Below are 26078 nucleotides of genomic sequence, written 5' to 3'. Positions count from 1 at the left end.
CCTTTCAAACAAATCAAATGTATATAAAATAATAGATTAATATTAAGAAAACAAATGTATTCAGAGACTAATGCACACCAAGAAAATCTGTTAAGTCAAATTAAAAAAATATAAGTGGCTGTTAAAATAATAATATAATAACAGTAAACAGTAAAATGTAGGACGGAGAGACGGCGCCCCCTGCAGTCTGACCTCTGCTCACTCGGCCTGTTTCTGCTGTTAACACACTGAAGTCTGTTAGTTTTCACTGTGATTAACCAGGACTGCTCAGCCAATCAGGACGGACCGTGAGAAACCAAATCAGTCCGTTCAAACCTCATTAAGAGAATCTTAATTAGCTCTGCTGATTGGACGGCCCCGCCCGCTCTGTGTCTGATGAATATTCAGAGACACATGAAGTTTGATGAGTTTGTTTTCTGCGATCGATCGCTGAATGACGATGGTTTCTAATAACGAGGTGAAACTCGTCTGTTTGTTCTAAATTAAATTATGTAAATTACAGCGACAGTGTGACGGAGCAGCTGTGGACCAAACACAAAAACACTTCTCACTGGTCGACGCTCCACATGTTTTACATCAAACTTTATTTAACTGAGCGTCGGCTGACAGTTAGAAGTCCGAACATGAAAATGATCCGCCGATCGTCGTCTTCAAATGTCTTCTGTTGTTCAGAAATCAAACTGTCACATTTTAACAAATATTAAAATATTCAGTTTGAGTCATTTCTTTGTAACAGAAACTAAAAAGATGACATCATCTTAACAGTTCAAAACTTGAAAAACTTTATTGAGCAGGTCAGAGTAAACAGGAAGTCAGTCAGATCTCCATCTGTAAACACAGCGACACTCCGATAAACAGTTAGCTCTGATTAACTGAAGCCTCGGAGGGATTGACACACACACACACACACACACACAGACACACACACAGACACACACAGACACATACACACACAGACAGACACACACACACACACAGACAGACACACACACACACGGTTTCCATGTGCTGCAGTTGAATGGAGGCTCTTTGTGTTGAGCTGAGGGTCTGACAACACTCTCACCTTCTTCCTCCTCCTTAAATGAATAAGTAGAACATCTCTGAAGAAACTTCACTTGTTCTTGTTGGTCTCAGGAACAAACCACCTGTTTCTGACACATTAGCTGTCAGCTGCTAACTGTTAGATGTGTTGTAGATTGATGCTCAGTACGAGTCACGAGTGTTGGCGTGATCGCAGCCTATCAGAGAAGGTTCAACAAGTCTGTGGTCATAAAAACTGAAGGAGACTACGACTCCCAAGATGCATGTCACTAACAAACATCCAATCACAGAGCTCCACAAATGGCAAAGAAGCATTTTGAATTCTCTGACTGGCTTCTTCTCCACAGCAACAGCAGCTGAGGCTCATGGGTAGTGTAGTTTTTAAAGCTGGTGACTGTTCCTTAAATGTACATGATGTTTACATAATCTAGTTTCTATGTTCAGTAACACTGAGGAGATTCAAAGATGATGTCAGAATATGTACAGAGGGCTCCTCGTTCAGACAGATGAGGAACTGAAAACAGAAGGAAATGTGAACTGACCACTCGGCTGTAGTCAACAGGAAATGACATCATCTCTCCTCCTCTTCCTCCCCAGGTTCTTTCGGGGCGAGTACACGGTGGAGGTGGCGATCAACGACTACCTGGACATCTACTGTCCGCACTACGAGGTGGCGGAGTCTGCCGAGCGGATGGAGCACTACGTGTTGTACATGGTGAACTACGACGGCTACACCACCTGCGACCACCACAGGAAGGGCTTCAAACGGTGGGAGTGTAACCGCCCGCTGAGCCCAAACGGGCCGCTCAAGTTCTCCGAGAAGTTCCAGCTGTTCACCCCCTTCAGCCTGGGCTTCGAGTTCAGGCCAGGACACGAGTACTACTACATCTGTGAGTTCTACTACACACTGAATACTACATCTGAGTACTACTACATCTGTGAGCACTACTACACACTGAATACTACATCTGAGTACTACTACATCTGTGAGCACTACTACACACTGAATACTACTACATCTGTGAGCACTACTACACACTGAATACTACATCTGAGTACTACTACATCTGTGAGTTCTACTACACACTGAATACTACATCTGAGTACTACTACATCTGTGAGTTCTACTACACACTGAATACTACATCTGAGTACTACTACATCTGTGAGTACTACTACACACTGAATACTACATCTGAGTACTACTACATCTGTGAGTTCTACTACACACTGAATACTACATCTGAGTACTACTACATCTGTGAGCACTACTACACACTGAATACTACATCTGAGTACTACTACATCTGTGAGCTCTACTACACACTGAATACTACATCTGAGTACTACTACACACTGAATACTACATCTGAGTACTACTACATCTGTGAGCTCTACTACACACTGAATACTACATCTGAGTACTACTACGTCTGTGAATACTACTACACACTGAATACTACATCTGAGTACTACTACATCTGTGAGCACTACTACACACTGAATACTAGATCTGAGTACTACTACACACTGAATACTACATCTGAGTACTACTACATCTGTGAGCTCTACTACACACTGAATACTACATCTGAGTACTACTACACACTGAATACTACATCTGAGTACTACTACATCTGTGAGCTCTACTACACACTGAATACTACATCTGAGTACTACTACATCTGTGAGCTCTACTACACACTGAATACTACATCTGAGTACTACTACATCTGTGAGTACTACTACACACTGAATACTACATCTGAGTACTACTACATCTGTGAGTACTACTACACACTGAATACTACATCTGAGTACTACTACATCTGTGAGTACTACTACACACTGAATACTACATCTGAGTACTACTACACATTGAATACTACATCTGAGTCCTACTACACACTGAATACTACATCTGAGTACTACTACATCTGTGAGTTCTACTACACACTGAATACTACATCTGAGTACTACTACATCTGTGAGTACTACTACACACTGAATACTACATCTGAGTACTACTACATCTGTAAGTTCTACTACACACTGAATACTACATCTGAGTACTACTACATCTGTGAGCTCTACTACACACTGAATACTACATCTGAGTACTACTACATCTGTGAGCTCTACTACACACTGAATACTACGTCTGAGTACTACTACATCTGTGAGTACTACTACACACTGAATACTACATCTGAGTACTACTACATCTGTGAGTACTACTACACACTGAATACTACATCTGAGTACTACTACATCTGTGAGCACTACTACACACTGAATACTACATCTGAGTACTACTACACATTGAATACTACATCTGAGTCCTACTACATCTGAGTTCTACTACACACTGAATACTACATCTGAGTCCTACATCTGTGAGTACTACTACACACTGAATACTACATCTGAGTACTACTATATCTGAGCACTACTACACATTGAATACTACATCTGAGTACTACTACATCTGTGAGCACTACTACACACTGAATACTACATCTGAGTACTACTACACACTGAATACTACATCTGAGTACTACTACACACTGGATACTACATCTGAGTACTACTACATCTGTGAGCACTTCTACACATTGAATACTACATCTGAGTACTACTACATCTGTGAGCACTACTACACACTGAATACTACATCTGAGTACTACTACACATTGAATACTACATCTGAGAGTACTACTACACACTGAATACTACATCTGAGTACTACTACATCTGTGAGTACTACTACACACTGAATACTACATCTGAGTACTACTACACATTGAATACTACATCTGAGTACTACTACACATTGAATACTACATCTGAGTACTACTACATCTGTGAGCACTACTACACACTGAATACTACATCTGAGTACTACTACATCTGTGAGCACTACTACACACTGAATACTACATCTGAGTACTACTACACATTGAATACTACATCTGAGTACTACTACATCTGTGAGCACTACTACACACTGTATACTACATCTGAGTACTACTACATCTGTGAGCACTACTACACACTGAATACTACATCTGAGTACTACTACATCTGTGAGTACTACTACACACTGAATACTACATCTGAGTACTACTACATCTGTGAGTACTACTACACACTGAATACTACATCTGAGTACTACTACATCTGTGAGTACTACTACACACTGAATACTACATCTGAGTACTACTACACATTGAATACTACATCTGAGTCCTACTACATCTGAGTTCTACTACACACTGAATTCTACATCTGAGTACTACTACATCTGTGAGTTCTACTACACACTGAATACTACATCTGTGAGTTCTACTACACACTGAATACTACATCTGAGTACTACTACATCTGTGAGTACTACTACACACTGAATACTACATCTGAGTCCTACATCTGTGAGTACTACTATATCTGAGCACTACTACACATTGAATACTACATCTGAGTACTACTACATCTGTGAGCACTACTACACACTGAATACTACATCTGAGAGTACTACTACACACTGAATACTACATCTGAGTACTACTACATCTGTGAGTACTACTACACACTGAATACTACATCTGAGTACTACTACATCTGTGAGTACTACTACACACTGAATACTACATCTGAGTCCTACATCTGTGAGTACTACTACACACTGAATACTACATCTGAGTACTACTACATCTGTGAGCACTACTACACATTGAATACTACATCTGAGTCCTACTACATCTGTGAGTACTACTACACACTGAATACTACATCTGAGTACTACTACACACTGAATACTACATCTGAGTCCTACATCTGTGAGTACTACTACACACTGAATACTACATCTGAGTACTACTACATCTGTGAGCACTACTACACATTGAATACTACATCTGAGTCCTACTACATCTGTGAGTACTACTACACACTGAATACTACATCTGAGTACTACTACACATTGAATACTACATCTGAGTACTACTACATCTGTGAGCGCTACTACACACTGAATACTACATCTGAGTACTACTACATCTGTGAGCACTACTACACATTGAATACTACATCTGAGCACTAGTACACATTGAATACTACATCTGAGAGTACTACTACACACTGAATACTACATCTGAGTACTACTACATCTGTGAGCACTACTACACATTGAATACTACATCTGAGTACTACTACATCTGTGAGCACTACTACACTCTGAATACTACATCTGAGTACTACTACACATTGAATACTACATCTGAGTACTACTACATCTGTGAGCACTACTACACACTGAATACTACATCTGAGTACTACTACATCTGTGAGCACTACTACACACTGAATACTACATCTGAGTACTACTACATCTGTGAGTACTACTACACACTGAATACTACATCTGAGTACTACTACACACTGGATACTACATCTGAGTACTACTACATCTGTGAGCACTTCTACACATTGAATACTACATCTGAGTACTACTACATCTGTGAGCACTACTACACACTGAATACTACATCTGAGTACTACTACACATTGAATACTACATCTGAGAGTACTACTACACACTGAATACTACATCTGAGTACTACTACACACTGAATACTACATCTGAGTCCTACATCTGTGAGTACTACTACACACTGAATACTACATCTGAGTACTACTATATCTGTGAGCACTACTACACATTGAATACTACATCTGAGTACTACTACATCTGTGAGCACTACTACACACTGAATACTACATCTGAGTACTACTACATCTGTGAGTACTACTACACACTGAATACTACATCTGAGTACTACTACACATTGAATACTACATCTGAGTACTACTACATCTGTGAGCACTACTACACACTGAATACTACATCTGAGTACTACTACATCTGTGAGCACTACTACACATTGAATACTACATCTGAGTACTACTACACACTGAATACTACATCTGAGCACTACTACACATTGAATACTACATCTGAGAGTACTACTACACACTGAATACTACATCTGAGTACTACGACATCTGTGAGCACTACTACACATTGAATACTACATCTGAGTACTACTACACACTGAATACTACATCTGTGAGCACTACTACACATTGAATACTACATCTGAGTCCTACTACATCTGTAAGCACTACTACACATTGAATACTACATCTGAGTCCTACTACATCTGTGAGTACTACTACACACTGAATACTACATCTGAGTACTACTACACATTGAATACTACATCTGAGTACTACTACATCTGTGAGCACTACTACACACTGAATACTACATCGGAGTACTATTACACCTGTGAGTACTACTACACACTGGGTACTACTACACACTGATCTGCCAGTACTGCTACCACGTACTACTACCACTACATCTGCCAGTACTACTACCACTTACTACCTCTGCCAGTACTACTACTACCACATCTGCCAGTACTACTACCACTTACTACTACATCTGCAAGTACTGCTACATCTGCCAGTACTACTACCTCTGCCAGTACTACTACTACCACATCTGCCAGTACTACTACCACTTACTACTACATCTGCAAGTAATACTACCACTACTACCTCTGCCAGTACTACTACTAACACATCTGCCAGTACTTCTACCACTACTACCACATCTGCCAGTACTACTACCACATCTGCCAGTACTACTACCACTACTACTACTACATCTGCCAGTACTACTACCACATCTGCCAGTACTACTACCACATCTGCCAGTACTACTACCACTACCACAACATCTGCCAGTACTACTACATCTGCCAGTACTACTACACGCTGAATACTAGGTCAAACAGCTGCTGCAGAGAAAACAAAGATCACAACGAGACTTTGCACCAAATCAAACCTGAACATATTTAAATTCATAACTGAATTCAGTTTGAATGAAACAGTTATCTGATGTGATGATTTATCGGCTGTTCATTTTACTGATCTGTCTGTGTGTCTGTCTCTGTGTGTCTGTCTCTGTGTGTCTCTGTGTGTGTCTGTCTCTGTGTCTCTGTGTGTGTCTGTCTCTGTCTCTGTGTGTCTGTCTCTGTGTCTCTGTCTCTGTGTCTCTGTGTGTGTCTGCCTCTGTCTCTCTGTCTCTGTCTCTGTGTGTCTCTGTCTCTGTGTGTCTGTCTCTGTGTGTCTCTCTCTGTGTCTCTGTGTGTGTCTGTCTCTGTGTCTCTGTGTCTGTGTGTCTGTCTCTGTGTCTCTGTGTGTGTCTGTCTCTGTCTCTGTGTGTGTCTGTGTGTGTCTCTGTCTCTGTGTCTCTGTGTGTCTGTGTGTGTGTGTCTCTGTGTGTGTCTGTGTGTGTCTCTGTCTCTGTGTCTCTGTGTGTCTGTGTGTGTCTCTCTCTGTGTCTCTGTGTGTGTCTGTCTCTGTGTCTCTGTGTGTCTGTGTGTCTGTCTCTGTGTCTCTGTCTCTGTGTGTCTGTCTGTGTCTCTGTCTCTGTGTGTGTTTGTCTCTGTGTCTCTGTGTGTGTCTCTCTGTCTCTGTGTGTCTCTGTGTGTGTCTGTCTCTGTGTGTCTCTGTGTGTCTCTCTCTGTGTCTCTGTGTCTCTCTGTCTCTGTCTCTGTGTGTCTGTGTGTGTCTGTCTCTGTGTGTCTGTCTGTGTGTCTCTCTGTCTCTCTGTGTCTCTCTGTCTCTGCAGCGTCTCCACATCCCAACCTGGCTGGGAAACCCTGTCTGAAGCTCAAAATCTACGTCAAACCAACCAGTGAGTCTCTTCTCCTCTTCCTCCCCCTGAAACTCTGTCCTCTAACTCCGATTCTTCCACCTCCAGACAACAAGTTTGATTCTCATATAAAGTCGTATATTTGGATCTGTTGTTCCCGTTATTAATCAAATAATCAGTCAGTTTTAGACCCGATGTTTACCTGACAGACGCCCTCCTGTGGTCAGAAGTAGTCAGAACATGTTGAGGAGGTCCTCCGTCTGTACAGTCGTTTAGCTTTGGCTGAGAGCAGCAGCTCCTCCTGATGTAGCTGCATTATAACAGTTTAGTTTCAGTGGTTTATAGCTGTCAGAAATGTTTCTGATTAACTTTATAATATTTAATAACTTATATAATTAAACATCTTGAAGAAGCTGCTGAGACGAACTGAAATGAGGCTGTCAGACAGATTTTTCTGTCATAAAGTTTCAGATGTCATTTTGTCTTCGAGCTTCTCGTTTCTGAATAAACAGAATGATAAACAACAATCTATAAATCTGATTCATGCTCTGCTCTGATTGGCTGACGGTCAGTGTGTTATAACTCTCAATGAGAGCACAGGTCAATAATAGCTGCGTATCAAAGAGACTAAAGCTGAAGCTGTTAAAGGCTCTGAGGAAGACGATGCTGATGATGAAGGGCTACAGACTGTAAAACACTTAAGATTCTGGGCCAGAGAAATACATTTACTTTACTTACCATAAATCAAAAATTCATACGATAATATAACAAAATGTCTTACAAACGTCTCACAGAATGAAATGTCTTGAAGACGTTTCACATCTAAAATCTGTTCTGGTCATTACTGAACGTCACAGCAGCCTGACTGCAGCTCAGAGTCCAGCTGGTCTATTAATTGTTTTATTTTCTATCAAAAGGTAGAAACTTGAAACTTACTGCAGCTGCACGATGTCGCATCTCAGCAACAACCTGGTGATCAGCTGATGCTCAACTACCACAGGGCAGCTTTCTGTTGCTTCATCGTCTGCAAGGCTGACCCACTGACTGAAGGGCTTTGACACATGGAGTGTGTAGAGTGTGTAGTGAACGTGTAGAGTGTGTACTGAGCGTGTAGTGAGTGTGTAGTGAGCGTGTAGTGAGCGTGTAGTGAGCGTGTAGAGTGTGTGTGCGTAGAGTGTGTAGTGAGCGTGTGTACTGAGCGTGTTGTGAGTGTGTAGTGAGCGTGTAGAGTGTGTGTGCGTGTAGAGTGTGTACTGAGCGTGTTGTGAGTGTGTAGTGAGCGTGTAGAGTGTGTAGTGAGCGTGTGTACTGAGCGTGTTGTGAGTGTGTAGAGTGTGTGTGCGTAGTGAGCGTGTAGAGTGTGTGTGTGTAGAGTGTGTAGTGAGCGTGTGTACTGAGTGTGTAGTGAGCGTGTAGAGTGTGTGCGTAGAGTGTGTAGTGACTGTGTAGCGAGTGTGTAGTGACTGTGTTGTGTGTGTGTGTGTGTGTGTGTAGCGAGTGTGTAGTGACTGTGTGTGTAGCAAATGTGTAGTGACTGTGTGTGTGTGTAGTGACTGTGCGTTGTGTGTAGTGACTGTGTGGTGAGTGTGTAGTGAGTGAGTGTGTAGTGAGTGAGTGGTGAGTGTGTAGTGACTGTAGTGAGTGTGCGTTGTGTGTGTAGTTAGTGAGAGTGTAGCGAGTGTATAGTGAGTGTGTAGAGTGTGTGTGTATGCGTAGTGTGTAGTGAGTGTGTTGTGTGTGTAGTGAGTGTGTTGTGTGTGTAGTGACTGTGTTGCATGAGTGTGTAGCGACTGTAGTGAGTGTGTAGCGACTGTAGTGAGTGTGTAGCGAGTGTGTAGTGACTGTGTTGTGTGTGTGTGTGTAGTGACTGTGTAGTGAGTGTGCGTTGTGTGTAGTTGGTGAGTGTGTAGTGACTGTGTAGTGAGTGTGCGTTGTGCGTGTAGTGAGTGTGTAGCGAGTGTATAGCGAGTGTATAGCGAGTGTAGCGAGTGTGTGTGTAGTGACTGTGTAGTGAGTGTGTGTAGTGAGTGTGCGTTGTGTGTGTAGTTAGTGAGAATGTAGCAAGTGTGTAGTGAGTGTAGCGAGTGTGTAGTGACTGTGTAGTTAGTGAGAGTGTAGCGAGTGTGTAGTGAGTGTATAGTGAGTGTAGCGAGTGTATAGTGAGAGTGTAGCGACTGTAGTGAGTGTGGTGAGTGTGTAGTGACTGTGTGGTGAGTGAGTGTGTGTGTAGTGACTGTAGTGAGTGTGTGTGGTGACTGTAGTGAGTGTGGTGACTGTGTGGTGAGTGAGTGTGTGTGTAGTGACTGTGTTGCATGAGTGTGTAGTGACTGTAGTGAGTGTAGCGACTGTAGTGAGTGTGTAGCGAGTGTGTAGTGACTGTGTTGTGTGTGTGTGTGTAGTGACTGTGTAGTGAGTGTGCGTTGTGTGTAGTTGGTGAGTGTGTAGTGACTGTGTAGTGAGTGTGCGTTGTGCGTGTAGTGAGTGTGTAGCGAGTGTGTGTGTAGTGACTGTGTAGTGAGTGTGTGTAGTGAGTGTGCGTTGTGTGTATAGTTAGTGAGAATGTAGCAAGTGTGTAGTGAGTGTAGCGAGTGTGTGTGTAGTGACTGTGTGGTGAGTGTGTAGTGACTGTGTAGTTAGTGTAGCGAGTGTGTAGTGAGTGTATAGTGAGTGTAGTGAGTGTATAGTGAGAGTGTAGCGACTGTAGTGAGTGTGGTGAGTGTGTAGTGACTGTGTGGTGAGTGAGTGTGTGTGTAGTGACTGTGTGGTGAGTGAGTGTGTGTGTAGTGAGTGAGTGTGTGTGTAGTGACTGTAGTGAGTGTGTTGACTGTAGTGAGTGTGGTGACTGTGTGTAGTGAGTGTGTTGTGAGTGTTTTGACTGTAGTAAGTGTGTTGTGAGTGTGGTGTGTGTGTAGTGACTGTAGTGAGTGTGTTGTGAGTGTGGTGACTGTAGTGAGTGTGTGTGGTGACTGTGTAGTGAGTGTGTGGTGACTGTAGTGAGTGTGTGGTGACTGTGTAGTGAGTGTGTGGTGACTGTGTGGTGACTGTGTAGTGACTGTGTAGTGAGTGTGTGACCTCTGACCCCGGTGTTGCTGGGCAGACTCTGCAGGTGTTGTCAGCATCAGATCAGGCTGTAGCGTCCTCGTCGTTGTCTCCGGCTCATGTCCTGAGTCATGGGCAGATATTTCACTTCCCTGTCGGGGACAAACCGAAAAGATTGTCGAGAGCGATTGTGAGTGTTGAGCGTTTCCTCTTTAAACATTATGGACAACATGATTAAGAGGAACCACTCGCCAGCTGAACAAAACAAACTCTTTCTGCAGTGCTGCTTTATGTTTGGTTTGAAGGAGCCATTTTATAATTTCCTGTAGTTTTTCATATCGCACAAAGAAAAACATCACACTGTCAGTTTTTTACCAATACGGCGCAGCTCTGCCCCCTACAGTCTGTTCATGAGACTGCAGCTGACAGACGATCGGCTTCAGAGGAGGAGACTGAAAACTCTCCAGATAAACTCAACCTCCTGATGAACTGCCCCAGCGCGAGCACTTCGCTCTACTACATCAGCTGGCCAGCTGGTACCACCATCGCTAAGAGCAAACAAAACCCGCTCAGCGAAGTCGCGACTCTTCTCTGTTCTGGCACCTCAGTGGTGGAACGAACTCCCAACCAACGTCAGGACAGCAGAGTCACTCGCCATCTTCCACAAAAGACTCAAGACTCACTTGTTCAGACTTTACCTCGACCCCGCAGAGCACTTTTGCACTTATGGTATCCTTGATAAATAGCAGCTACTTTGCTCAGATGAGGGCTTGAAAATTGTTTCTATCTTTACTTTTCTACTTTATCGACGGTAATATGTGGTTTCTTTCTTGTGACAAATGTACTTATTGTAAGTCGCTTTGGAAAAAAGCGTCTGCTAAATGCCGTAAATGTAAATGTAACTGAGCAACATTAGTGTTTAACTACAGCTCCCATGATGCTTTGTCAGAGGCACGTTACCAAAGCATCATGGGAAAAAGTCTCTTTAAACCAGGTAGTGATGTCAGAGATGATGTCAGTGAACATCATCACATGTTATAAATGATGATCTCACCTGTCTGTCTCTCTCAGATGACTCGGTGTACGAGTCTCCGGAGCCGTTCCTGACTGACGACACCACCGGCGGCTGCAGCCTCGCTCTGCCCCGCCTCTCCCTGCTGTCCGCCATGTTGCTCGGCCTCCTCCTCATCCTCCTCCTCACCTCCTCATAGCACCTCCTCCTCCTGTTCCTCTTCCTCCAGTCGCTCTGAGGAGAAACCTAAGGCAGGAAACAGGTCCAGCTCTCCCTCTCTGACCCCTGACCTTCACCTGAACACTTAGCAGCTCAGCCAATCAGAGGAGGCTGTGGTCCCATGTGGGAGGAGCCTGGAGCTGCGTACTGACTCACTGCTGCCTGGAGTTAGTTTCTGTGCAGGATCATCTGAGATGTTTGTGCTGTGACAGACTGCAGGCGACGTGTCCAGACTCCACTGACTCTCATGTTCAACTCAGCTACAGTTTGAACTCTCACAGGTTGTTTCTCTGTGTTTCTGTCCCTCATCAGCCTCCGTAGTGCCACATGTTGTCACATTTTTTTAATTCTGGGGCCAAAATGAGACCTGAGCTTCAGTACAGATGTCAAAACTTTACTCTGCCGAGTACAAATACAGTTTTATATAAAACTATAATAAATAAACCAAATGTAAAGGTTCAGACCAGCAGTTTGACTTGTTTCAGCTGTTTATTATCAATCAGCAGAACCTCACGGTACCAAAAGATGTTTTAGATTATACGTAGAAATGATTGGCTTATAAGATGTAACAGATGTAAGATGTTACATTAAGATGGTTCACTGGTACATTATTTGTACGAAGGCTGCAACAAGGACGGTTTATTATAACAGAGTCTGATCGTTTCTGCAGAATCTAAACCTATAAAAGAAAAACTCTCAGGACTCATCACATCATCGACGCTCTGATGTGTTTCACAAATTTTAATTCACTTTTTTGAATGTTTGAGGCCGCTGTTGGTTTCCATTTAATCCGTCACAGTAATTAATTAATGTTATTAACAAATCAGTCGACATGTGACCCGATTCATCCTGCAGCAGTACAGTCAAAAGTCAAGTTCTCTCACGACACTCTTCAAGCAGAGCAGCTCCAAACTGGACTCAAACAATTATTTAAATCAACGGCTGCCTGGAAAATACATCAAAGACTTAAATATATGTACAGGAGCCCCGAAGATCCAAAAGCAGATTTTTTCACACATAATATTAAATATCTTCTGTCTAATAATAAGAGATTGTGTAAATAAGTAGTTATCTTTAAAAATAATAAATATTTTTATCTAACAATATTTTCTGGGTTCCTTCGGTAAACAAATTAAAACTTTCAAACTCACTGTTTTGGTCTTTTTGCACAAGATGTCTGAATAAATATCATCAATATCTGATCAATGGATCAGGAGACACCAGCTGTGACTGAAGCATTTAGACAAACATCTGTGAGTGAAACAGAGCTGACCTGAGAGGAGACCACATGGCCGTCAGTGGAGTCTGTGGAGGAACGAGGCTGGTCGTCTTCATCATCATCATCGTCACAGCTCTTCATCCTCAGCAGACAGAACGACATCATCAGTCTGCAGAAACACACTCAAACACTCGCAGCAGTTTCATCCTGCAGGATTCAGAGCTGCGTTCAGGAACATCTTCAACACCTGAACAGATGTTGCAGTCAGAGGTTCAGGTTTAACTTTCATCATCCGGCAACAGATGCAGAGTTTATAATGATATCAAACTTTCTGTCTAAAAACTGGAAGAAAAAATTAATAAAGAGATTTTAAAAATCAGACAAATTTCTACAAATTCAGAAATCACAATTAGAGTTTAACTGAATTTACTCATTAACATAATATCAGGTCACATCCAACAGAATCTGATGTCTGACTTCACTTCAGAGCTAACGTAGCTTCACAGGTAACAAACCGTCAACTCCTACAGCTTCTTAAAATGTATTAATTATGACTCAACTTTCAGGATCTGAAAATCAAACTGATCAATCAGAAGTGTCAGATTATGTTTCTGAGGATTCGTTAGCAGACTGATTCTGGACGTTGTGGCTCATTTCTGTGACTGTAATCATCGTCAGTATAATGATATAAAATTAATAATCAGACGAGAGACCCAAGCTGAGACTCTCTCTCTCTCTCATTCGCTCCATGTGTCTCTCGCCCACCTGCAGCCGTCAGCAGACGTTGAGTCGATGACTTTCATTTGTGTAAATCTGCCAAAGACTATTGTTAAACTTTTCTATCGGGGAGAAAAGTCAAACAGCAGCTACGGGGGTTGTCTTGGCCCCGCCTACTTCTGTCACAGGGGGCGGGGTTATGGTGGGGGGGCGGGGGATTTAATTTTTTTTTTTCTAAATTTTGTCGTTTTGTCGTAAAAATAGAAACGAATGTTAACGTGCAAAACAAAAATGAACCAATCAAAAATGGCCTTTTTCCCACTGGTGCTGAATTTTTAGTGACTTCTTTTTGGGGAAACAGCGACACCGTGTGGTCAGGAGGACTTGTTTTTTCTTCATCTCTTCATACCATCCCTCCATCTCCGCTGATGGAGGGGAGTGTGTCCTTGTGTGTGGACAAGCAGGGGCATGCTGGGAAATGCAGTATAACTAACGAACGCACTGTGATGGAGGACAGACTGAAGATGTAGCACTTGGACTTTGTGGAGGGAAACAAACTGACGTTTGTTTTGAGTTTATGTTTGTGCCATTTTCTGAAAAAATGTTCGAGGAAATTCATATGAGATATGAATTCATCCGCAGAGATATGAAGGAATCAGTCAGATGTTTGTTGTTGTTGTTACTGTTGTTGTTGTTTTTCTCCTTTATGTTCCTGCTTGCATCACAAAGCATTCTGGTCTTTGTAGTCCTGTGTTTTCTGGTTCTGTTGATAAATAATGGTTCGGTGGGTTCATCATCCTTTTCATTGTTGATTTTCGTGTGGATGGAGTCTGTTTCTTGTGGTGTAAGGAATGTTGAAGAAGCTGGAGGAGGGAAAAACTACAGAAAAAAGTTCTGGTGGTGGTTTTGTGAGTGGGAGTGAGACCTCCCTCTGGTTTACAGCATCTCTGAAGCTCAATCATACAGAGAGAAAATGTTTTTTACATCCAAATGTCTGCATATCTATTCTCTGAAAGACAAAAAAATCTGTTTTTGTATATTTTCTTATTGGATGCTTATAAAGTCCTGTTAAAGAATGCATTTATCTGATTGGCTCAAGAGCTAACGAGGGGTCAGAGGTCATCAGGCCTCTTCAGGACATTTTTTTTCTGCGCTGCATGAGCAGGAAAAATAAGTTTAAAAAAAAAGTTAAAAAATACATTTACTGAATTTACTTTGAAGACCATCTCAGAGAGAACATGTTAAGAAGTGTATGAATCTGTGTTTGATAAATTCACCAATAAAAAATGTTCCACTAAAAATCAGTTTTCTGCTCGTTTTACTCTCTCTCACACACACACACACACACACACACACACACACACACACACACACACACACACACACACACACACACACACACACACACACACACACACACACACACACACACACACACACACACACACACACACACACGTGTGTGTAAACTCACTGAGGCGATCTGATGGTTTCTTCACTGACGATCATCAGCGGTTTTCTTCACTGACGATCATCAGCGGTTTTCTTCTGAGCTGTGAATCAAACACAGAAGAAGAAGAAGAAGAAGAAGATGGCCGCCGTCCAGCTGTCATTATTATCTCATGATGAGGTCAGCTGGTGTTTCCTGGACAGCTGCCACGCTGAGCTGGGTTTGGTTGGAGGCTGGATGTGTTTGGCAGAACGCCCGGACAGCACACCCCAGCAGCCAATCAGAGAGCCTGGACAGCACGCCCCAGCAGCCAATCACAGAGCCTGGACAGCACGCCCCAGCAGCCAATCACAGAGCCTGGACAGCACGCCCCAGCAGCCAATCAGAGAGCCCGGACAGCACACACCAGTGTTTTGAGGTACTCATATTTTTACTTGAGTATTTCCATTTTATGTTACTTTATACTTGTACTCTATTACATTAAAAAAATAATGTACTTTTTACTCCACGACATTTACTGATAACTTCAGTTACTTTACTGATAACTTCAGTTACTGGTCGTTGAGCTGCACCAACAACATTAGAAGTAATGTTGATGCAGCCCAATGAGTACTTTTACTTTTTGTTGCTAATACTTTTACACTTTTAAGTGAAATACCAGATCATTTCCATGATTTGCTAAATGTTAAAACAGCAGCTGACACACACACACACACACACACACACACTTTTGACTTATTATCTCAGAATTTTAACAATGTTAAAATTTTGGTTTAAACATTTAAAATTGTGTCAAATCTTTTTGTAATGTAACATTTTATTTATTATTATTTATTGTCCATTTTTCTGTGTTAATTCTCAGAAATATTAGTCCATTAATATTATTTAACAGCCTGAACAAAATAAATAGTACTTTTATGTTTTGAAGCTTTAATTTAAATTGTACTTTTACTTGTAATAAAGTGTTCTTAAATTTCTGTATTGACAAACTAAAGTGATAATAAAGTTTAATAAATAAAATGCAGCATGTTGTTATTGTTAACGTGGAAACAGTTTTCTGCTTCATCGTCTCATTATGAAAGCTGACGCCACAATATGATGTATAATCATGAAACATCTGCATTGACATTAGTTCTCTATAAACCTCCTGATCACCTGACACCTGACACCTGTCACCCTGTCACCCTGACACCTGACACCCTGACACCTGTCACCCTGACACCCGACACCCTGTCACCCGACACCCTGTCACCCTGTCCTGAATGAATCATTTTAAATAGATTTTTAAGAAACAAAAGGTTTTCTACACGTCGTCAGGATGAACAGTCATTCAACTGGCCTCTAAAGTCTCCATCAGACGTCCCATCAGCCCCTGCTGCTCACCTGAAGGGAAGTCAATGTCACAGGAGGAGGAAGCTTCACCGAGCTCCTCGTTCATCCAGCAGGACGTGACACATGTCGATGTGATTCAGTGTGATGTCACTTCCTGATGACATCATCTCAGAAATCAGAAGACTCAAAGAACTCCCCTGAGAATCTTCTTCGGTATCAAAGTAATCTATTACATCCATGGGTAGCAGCTCACTGAGTAGAGAACGTGTGACGACATGTAACCAGGTACAGAGTAACACCAGGTGTGACTGACCTTCAGCTGTAGAAGCTCCTGAACTTTGGAGCTCTCTGATTGGACGGATGATCTGTGGACACTGATGACACGGTTGATGATCAGCTCTTATTTTCCTCAGTGAAGCTCGTTGTGACGTTGGTTCTTTAAAAGCTGCTTCATAAAAAAAATTATTAAAAGTTGTGTTTCCTGCTGAGGAGACAGAAATGTGTCTGCACATCAGAATAATTCAATCATCTCAGTAAAACAGAAGAAAATGTCTTTAAAACTGCTGACGTGTTTCTGACAGGAAGCTCCGCCTCCTCCAGACATCACATGACTGATCAACGCAGCCTCGCCACAGGTGAGCTGCTCTCCTATTGGCTGCCGTCTGCACAGCCTGTCAGATTAATCCAGTCAGCCCACTGACAGACTGGTCGTTCTGGTCTGAAACATCCTGTTCTGATTCTGATCAGCTTCACAGTGACAGACACAATACTGACTGATTAGAGATTGATTGATATTAACTGATGTGGTGATGTAAGCGTGTCTCCTCTGCAGTCCGTCTTCGTCCTCTCCGTCTGTCTGACTGTTATTCCTCTCAGAACAGTTAAATCCTCCATCTTTAAAGGTGAACACAGCTGAGAGTCGGGCAGATCCGACCAATCAGAGCTCGTTTATCTGCCTCTTACATCATTAGGAGCGAGGACGTCGTCTGAAGGTCGACTTCTGCTCAGACTCAACAGTCCAATAATCTATAGTTCACTATAAAATACACCACAAACACAGATGATCCATGTTCACTATAAAATACTACTCCAGACAGAACTGGACCTTAGATTCACACAGACATCACCTGAGACCAATAAACCAATCAGAGGACACCAGACACACCTCACAGCATCCAGACAAACGAAGGTCAGTGAGCTCCGTCAGCGGTGGAAGAATTTAAATTACTGTGGTTGTCGAATTCTCTTCATGCACGTTGGCCTCAAACATCATCACCGACTGCAACAGCTGAGTGTGAAGACAAACTGTCCTCCTGCTCTAAATATCATCACACTGTAGAAATACAGATTTATGTTGTCCGACATGAAAACTTCTATTTTTTAGAGATAATAACAGAAAACAATGCTTTGGGTAATCAATAATTAAAACATTCCCAGTAAAGTTTACTGTTTCAGTGCACTGACGTCATGTTAGACAAAGTTGTTCAGCACCCGGCTGACTTGAAGCAAACGTTTTCAGTCCAAATGGATCAAGTATCCACCATTTTACAGACGCTTCCTTCACCATGTTAACTTCTGGGAACAAGTCTGTGCATCACGTGACGATGTCTTTACACAGTTCGACCACTAGGAGACCTGGCTTCAGAGCCTGGTGCTCTTCATGGAGGCTCGGCATCAGCCCCAAAAATCAAGTATTGATCTGAAGAATGTGACCAGAAAAAGTTTAAAAGTATCATCAGGACTTAAAGTATAGAAGTAAAGAACTCGTCATGTAAAACTACAGCTGGAGTGAAAAAAGAAGAAATTAAGGAAACATTCAGTTTATTAAAGCAGCAGTATGTAGGAATTGACCATCTGTCAAATTCACAGTCACAGCTAAAAGGAGGCAGCATATCACCAGAGTTACTGCTAACTGCTGCTAACTGCTGCTAACTGTAGCTGCCCTTAGCTAGTTAGCTCAGTTAGCGGTGCAGCTAGCAGTTAGGACTAGGGGAGTGTTTGTATTTACAGCACTAGCATTGAAGTTCTGGACCCGACGGGCCGGGGCTAGCTGGTTAGCATGCTAACTTCAGCAGATATCATCTTGTCAAAACTGCTATTTATTCACAGCAGCACCTTTAAAAGTTAAGATTATCATAATGTGATCATCAATAGGCTTCAGCTCATAATCAATCCAAATGTCAGAGGGATAAACTGATCAGGGGGATCGATCGGTACAGCAGAGATCCGTCCAATCAGACTGCGTTGCGTGTGTTCGGAACAGTTTCACAATAAAAGCATCATGACCTTCATACTTTTATTTTGGTCCACTGATCAACAGCAGGTGGTGAACAGCTTCTCTTCAGTGACGGACAGAAGCAGTAAATGTTCAAACTAAACCAGGACGGATTATTTAGAAAGTCATGAGACAGCTGGAGGAAACAGACACTGCAGTGCTGACAGCATCAGAGCATCAGAGCAGATAAACATCTGAACCACAGCACTGACTGTGCTCAGGCGTCAACATGTTCACACTCAGCAGCAGGAAGTTAACATCAGACTCACACTGACACCTGCTGGTCAGCTGCCGTCACTACAACCTGACTGCTGCCCGTCCTCACATCTGAGGTCACTGTCTTTCCTGCAGAGATTCCTGAATGAATCAAACAGGAACGTTTGGTCTCATTATGTCATAATAAACAAACTGATGTGGAACAATAAGTGTTTATAACAACAATCAGAACACAGAAGCAGAAATATTAATTCTGTCTTCTTCTATAGTTTCTGTGTGGCGATAAATCACAGGTGTATTTATTGGGATCTTATTGTGGTTCAATGAGTTACACCGAGTTACACCGGGGTACACCGAGTTACACCGGGGTACACCGGGGTACACCGAGTTACACCGGGGTACACCGAGTTACACCGGGGTACACCGGGGTACACCGAGTTACACCGGGGTACACCGGGGTACACGGGGGTACACCGGGGTACACCGGGGTACACCGAGTTACACCGGGGTACCCCAGTTAACTTCATCTCAAGTGGAGAATTAGGCTCCCAATAATAAAATACATTAATATTTATTTAACTGGATTTAGTTAACTGGATGTTTTATGAAGAAATGAAGAAAAGCTCAGATATTTATGGATATGAATATAGAATAGTGTCGGACTGATTATTAGTCATTTAGCCAACACCATCGCATGTCTGTACTCGTCAGTTTCATCATACTTTTCTTTTTGTTCTTCAGTTTCACTTAATGTGAAATATGACTCAAAGTAACCACAGTATGATCACTTTCATTTCACAGTTACAGGAGCCTGAAGGTGTCACGTGTTGTTCGAGTCAGGACCGGTCAATTCTCTGCATCCAACAGCTCCTGACGTTACACCTCAGTTTCACATTTGATTTGTTCCCTCAGTTTCTAAACTCCACCCAGGTAATAAACGACATCCAGCAGTCAGAGCAGACGCAGGTCAAACATCCACCAGAGAGGATCAACAGTCGATACAGCTGTTAATTATTTAGTTTAATTATTTAATTCTTCTCTTCTTTAAGTTGAAGAGTTAAGACGAGACAAGTAAAGTTAATAACAGCAAGCAGAAGCTGAACCACGAGTGAAATGAAGCCAACAGCACGTTCATGTAAGTTTCTCTTCATGTACACTGAATTTCTTTATAGCAACCAATCAGTTTTTTATTGATTTAATGTTGGATTTTGTCGTGAACAGTCAGAATGAGAGCCAACATGAGGGGGAGAGGACATCGCTCCAACAGCCAGCAGCCACCGAGACGGGAGCAGCTGAGACAGAGACGAGGTAACAGACCGTCTCTGTCAGAGAGTCACACCCAGAAAACAAGCAAATACTAGACCTCACCTGTCAGAGGACGGCAGGTGAGGCTGTGAAACTGCCTTTTATACTGTCAGTATTGTTGTCCTGGGATGTGTGCAGGTGGGCCTCCAGAGAAAACCTGCTTTTCCTGATTTTGATCTGATATTCAATTTAGAAGTCTGACTAATGACAGTCACATAAAGTCACATCATCATCGCTTGAGGTCTGCTGATACTGATCCACGAACATCAAGTTAAAAACAGACTTTTCTGAACTTTGTTTCCTTCCACAGCTGCAAACCAGGAAATACTGACAGCTAAAAAACAGCTGTTGAAGATGATCACATTAACTCTGCAGCCGTTAGAAATCACAGAAGATGCAAACTTTCCATATTTTGTAAAAGTGCTGAACCCCGACCTTCACGTTCCTTCCACATCTGAGATGCGTTCACTGTTTCTCAGCATCTACACTGAAAAGGAAAACAAGCTGCAAAAGATCCTGAACTCTGTTGACGACATCGTGCTGACATGTGAGCTGTGGTCTGCAAAAGCTGAAGACTATCTGACGGTGGGCAGCCATTTTGTGGACATCCACGGGAACCTCCAGTCCTACGTGCTAAAAACCGTCTGCCTGTTCGGAGACACATCAGCAGCCAACATTCAGAAACAGCTGTCAGCCGTCATGGAGGAGTGGAACATGACAGGAAAGGTCCACAGTGTCATCAGAGCTGGAGTACCGCAACTGAAAACTGTCAGAACCAAGTTCAGACAAATGCCCTGTTTTGCTGACACCTTGAATGTGGTGTTCAAGGACCTGATGACTGGTGATGAGCTGTCCAATGTTCTCAAAAAGTGTCAGAACATCGTCATGTTCTTTAAGAAAGATGCAGGAGCCGAGAGGAGGCTCAGAGAGATTCAAGACAGGCTGCAGATGAACCAGGACGAGCTGACTTGGAACTATGGAGACCGATGGCTCCCTTCACTGCAGATGCTCCAACGACTGACTCAGCAGTACGAGTGCATGGAGATGGTGCTCGGCGTAAGAGGCAAGATAGATTTACTTCTAAATAAAAACGATCAAGAGAGAATCAGGAAGATCATGTCGGCTCTGGAGCCTCTGAATGAAGCCACGTCCAGCATGAAAAAACAAGGATTCCAGAGCATTTCAGCCATGTTGCCTCTGCTGAGGAGCCTCATGGACAAGCTTGAAGAAGAAGCCAGAAACAATGAGGTCGCCCGGAAATTACTGTCAAAATGTCAGACAGAGTTTGGTGACGTCACCAACCACAAACTGGCTCCAATCACATTCCTCGACCCAAGATTCAAAGAGCAGCTGGGAGAGCAGAACAAGAAGGAAGCTTGGGCTAAAATCCAGAAGGAGCTTGGTGCAGCCTCCTCTTCTTCTTCTGCTGCTGCTGAAGTCAAGGAGCTGCTGGGCAGATACGAGGCCTACAGCCCTACTGCAGAGGACTCCAACCCTCTGGCCTGGTGGAGACACACAGGCAAGAACAAATTTGGTGAATTAAGTCGGCTCGCTCTGAAGAAGCTTGGTGTCGTCTCCACCGCTGTGCCTTTAGAGAGAGCGTTCTCCAGCGCAGCCGATCGCTTCTGCAACCTGAGGAGCTCCATCGAGCCAGAAAACCTCCACATGGTCCTGTTCCTCCACAGCTACTGGTCCTCCAAGCCTTAGATCCTCCTCCACATGGTCCTGGTTCTCCACAGCTACTGGTCCTCCAAGCCTTAGCTCCTCCTCCACAAGGTCCTGTTCCTCCACAGCTACTGGTCCTCCAAGCCTTAGATCCTCCTCCACATGGTCCTGTTCCTCCACAGCTACTGGTCCTCCAAGCCTTAGATCCTCCTCCACATGGTCCTGTTCCTCCACAGCTACTGGTCCTCCAAGCCTTAGATCCTCCTCCACATGGTCCTGTTCCTCCACAGCTACTGGTCCTCCAAGCCTTAGATCCTCCTCCACATGGTCCTGTTCCTCCACAGCTACTGGTCCTCCAAGCCTTAGATCCTCCTCCACATGGTCCTGTTCCTCCACAGCTACTGGTCCTCCAAGCCTTAGATCCTCCTCCACATGGTCCTGTTCCTCCACAGCTACTGGTCCTCCAAGCCTTAGATCCTCCTCCACATGGTCCTGTTCCTCCACAGCTACTGGTCCTCCAAGCCTTAGATCCTCCTCCACATGGTCCTGTTCCTCCACAGCTACTGGTCCTCCAAGCCTTAGATCCTCCTCCACATGGTCCTGTTCCTCCACAGCTACTGGTCCTCCAAGCCTTAGATCCTCCTCCACATGGTCCTGTTCCACTATCTGTTCTAAGAGGCTGTTAATTTAGTACCTGAACTCCTCACGCTCATTTTGGTCCTGAAAGCCTCACCCTCAGATGGTACCTGAACGCCTCACGCTTATTTCATTGAACATCTCACACTCATTTTAGTCCCTGAACGCCTCGCGCTTATTTTAGTCCCTGAACGCCTCTTAATATTAATGTGTATATTCATGTGTATTTTTTGATTCGTCTGCTTTATTAATATTTTTTTCTGTGAATCTTCTTCTCTGCTCCGTCTTCATCATGCTTTTCTTTTTATCCGTTTTTTTCCTCATGATTTCTGTATCAATAAAGTTTATTATTATTATTATTATTATTATAATGAGCGTCATAAAATTTTCTTTACATTTTCTTTCTAAATTTCTTTTTTTATTGGTAGGAAATAAAATGAGAAACATGTCGTTATCAATATTTTCAGATAAAGAATGAGATTCAGAGTAAACACTTTTATATCAAAAACAAAGTATTAAATATTTAAATCAGAAACTTTATGTTGAAAAATATTTAAGCTTTTTGTTTGAACAGTTTTCATTTATGCTATTATAAATATGTTTCTGTTAACTGTCTGATATTGTGACTGATTTAAAACCATTTTAAATAAATAAAATCTTTTAAAAAGCATCTTCAGTTGTTCCTGTTTTGACTGCGAGCTGATAAAATATGATCAGATTTTATGATTGAAAAAGTAAAGTTAAATCTCTTTTCATCTCAGACCAGAAGGACATTTATTATTTGGAGAACTGGACAATAATGTACAATATGTCTTTAATCATCATTCTTATTAAATTCTCTATGAACAGTCAGAACTTTGCTCTTTATTTTCTGTATTTTTATTTGGGCTGAATGAAATAATGCTTATTTTCTTTAAATGACATGAATTGTTTTGTTTTATAAAGAAAATAGTCAAACTGCTTGTTATGATGTCACTCTGTCACTCAAAGTGCTCGTTTTATTTAACCAACAGTCCAAAACCCAAAAACATTCAACAAAAAGCATCAAATCCTCTCGTTTGAGAAGCTGAACAACAGATATTGTCTGTGAGAAAACACATTTTAAATAATTAATCCATCATCAGAAAACTATGATTAATTTTCAGCTAATCAGCTAATTAATTAACTGCAGTTTAATTTTTACAGGATTTATTTGTTAATTTATTGGCTGTGATGCAGGTGAGCAGTGTTTCCTGCAGCCAGCAGGGGGAGCCACAGTTCCTCTAGTGATTTGGTTTAGAAAGCTCAGACTATGATAATAATAATAATAATAATAATAATAATAATAATAATAATAATAATAACAATAGTGTTGTATACCACTTTTTTAAAGTCTTTTTTAGTCTAAACCCAGTGTACGCACATACACAAACATGATGCAAACTCAAAGTTAGCAGGAGACGAGACATGAAGTGAAGCTGTTGTTACAAACAGACCACAGATCAGCTGATGTGACGGACCCGCAGCCTGAGTCTCAGTGCTGCAGGTTCTGATGAGATGATGAACTGCTGACAGGACACACACACACACACACACACACACACACACACACACACACACACACACACACACACACACACACACACACACACACACACACACACAGAAACGTGACTCTGTACTCTGCAGTACAAATATAATTCAGTTGGTATCTTTAAAAATACTCGGTTCAGTACCGACACTTCCCAATACAAATAGTACTCGAGTACAAGTCTTAAAGTATCTCATGTACTTCAGAACCAAAAGCACAAGTGAAACCCAATGAGACATGCGTACTGACATGTGTGAGTAAACTGTAATATAAGATCTGATTTTTCTTCAGTACGTCCTGATGAAACTTGAATGATAAACTCATCTTCTACTGAGGAGCAACAGGAAGCATCCTGACTGGAAACATCACAAGCTGTCCTGGTTCATCACGGCCCGGCCCAGCACAGCACAGCACGGCTCTGCAGCGGCACCAGAACATCACCGGTACCATCTACAGAGCATCAGTGAGACGTCCGCACAGAGTCCAGAGACTCTAAAAGACAACACCCACCCGGACACAGTCTGTCCAGCTGCTGCCACCTGACAGCAGATACAGAAGCACCAGCTGCTCTGTGGGCTGCAGGCACAGAGCAGCCGGAGCCCCGGTGCTGCCAGCGGCCGGAGCCCCGGTGCTGCCAGCGGCCGGAGCCCCGGTGCTGCCTGCAGGCACAGAGCGGCCGGAGCAGCCGGAGCAGCCGGAGCCCCGGTGCTGGCAGCGGCCGGAGCCCCGGTGCTGCCTGCAGGCACAGAGCGGCCGGAGCAGCCGGAGCAGCCGGAGCCCCGGTGCTGGCAGCGGCCGGAGCCCCGGTGCTGCCAGCGGCCGGAGCCCCGGTGCTGGCAGCGGCCGGAGCCCCGGTGCTGCCAGCGGCCGGAGCCCCGGTGCTGGCAGCGGGAGCCCCGGTGCTGCCAGCGGCCGGAGCCCCGGTGCTGGCAGCGGGAGCCCCGGTGCTGCCAGCGGCCGGAGCCCCGGTGCTGCCAGCGGCCGGAGCCCCGGTGCTGGCAGCGGGAGCCCCGGTGCTGCCAGCGGCCGGAGCCCCGGTGCTGCCAGCGGCCGGAGCCCCGGTGCTGGCAGCGGGACGGTCCGCCGCCTCCCCGAACCTCCGCTGCTCTGGAGGCTGACTGATCAGTGACACTGTTGGTTTGAGTTACACTTCATGCTGACTTCATGATATTAGTGACAACTATGATAAATAAAATAATAATAATAACACTGAACTGATTTCATGAAGCGGACTTATTCTGATTGTATTTATTGTGCAAAAATATTTCAATAAGATAAAAAATAGCTCCATGATGTGACCCAGTGACCCAGTGACCCAGAACAAAGTGTATTAATAAATAGGACAAATAACCTGTTTAATGTAACATAAACAGGTGAGTCTTATTTGGGTCACATCATGGAGCTGCTGGAAGAAAAGCCATGAGCGTCCTCGTGCCGCCGACACCGAGCGAACCTGACTGTCCAACATCCAACACACAACTCACTTCACCTCGCTGAGTTTCATCTCTTGCTGATTAGATCAAAGCATTTAAAGATGCAGCGGACTGTGAAGTACAAGTACCTCATAACTGAACTGTACTGTAGTAAATGTACTCACCGTCCTGAGGCAGCGGCTCTCTGGTGAAGCTACACAACAGTACACACACACACACATT

General features: G+C 43.2%; 2 protein-coding genes across 2 annotated transcripts; both read left to right on the top strand.

Annotated features, from left to right (window-relative positions):
* Window positions 1-1517: 1517 nt before the first annotated feature.
* Window positions 1518-12482, top strand: efna2b (ephrin-A2b). Its single transcript, XM_073476938.1, has 3 exons — window positions 1518-1931; window positions 7745-7810; window positions 11879-12482. Exons 1-3 carry the CDS (start codon window positions 1607-1609, stop codon window positions 12016-12018), a joined length of 531 nt encoding a protein of 176 aa, XP_073333039.1. The 5' UTR covers window positions 1518-1606; the 3' UTR covers window positions 12019-12482.
* Window positions 12483-20485: 8003 nt separating this feature from the next.
* Window positions 20486-22259, top strand: LOC141004703 (zinc finger BED domain-containing protein 4-like). The gene is made up of 2 exons (XM_073476359.1): window positions 20486-20555; window positions 20863-22259. The coding sequence occupies exons 1-2, from the start codon at window positions 20486-20488 to the stop codon at window positions 22257-22259; spliced, it is 1467 nt and encodes a 488-aa protein (XP_073332460.1).
* Window positions 22260-26078: the final 3819 nt, after the last annotated feature.

Source organism: Pagrus major, chromosome 11 (genome assembly GCF_040436345.1).
Source record: "Pagrus major chromosome 11, Pma_NU_1.0".
In the NCBI taxonomy this organism is placed as follows: Eukaryota; Metazoa; Chordata; class Actinopteri; order Spariformes; family Sparidae; genus Pagrus; species Pagrus major.
This window is presented reverse-complemented; position numbering and strand designations above follow the sequence as displayed.

Excerpts from the sequence above, each read along its gene's own strand:
- efna2b (XM_073476938.1), top strand. The coding sequence starts at position 1,607 with ATGACATCATCTCTCCTCCTCTTCCTCCCCAGGTTCTTTCGGGGCGAG. Across the intron at positions 1,932-7,744 it reads ACACGAGTACTACTACATCT|CGTCTCCACATCCCAACCTG; the intron begins GTGAGTTCTACT and ends CTGTCTCTGCAG. Across the intron at positions 7,811-11,878 it reads AATCTACGTCAAACCAACCA|ATGACTCGGTGTACGAGTCT; the intron begins GTGAGTCTCTTC and ends TGTCTCTCTCAG.
- LOC141004703 (XM_073476359.1), top strand. The coding sequence starts at position 20,486 with ATGAGGGGGAGAGGACATCGCTCCAACAGCCAGCAGCCACCGAGACGG. Across the intron at positions 20,556-20,862 it reads GCAGCTGAGACAGAGACGAG|CTGCAAACCAGGAAATACTG; the intron begins GTAACAGACCGT and ends TTCCTTCCACAG.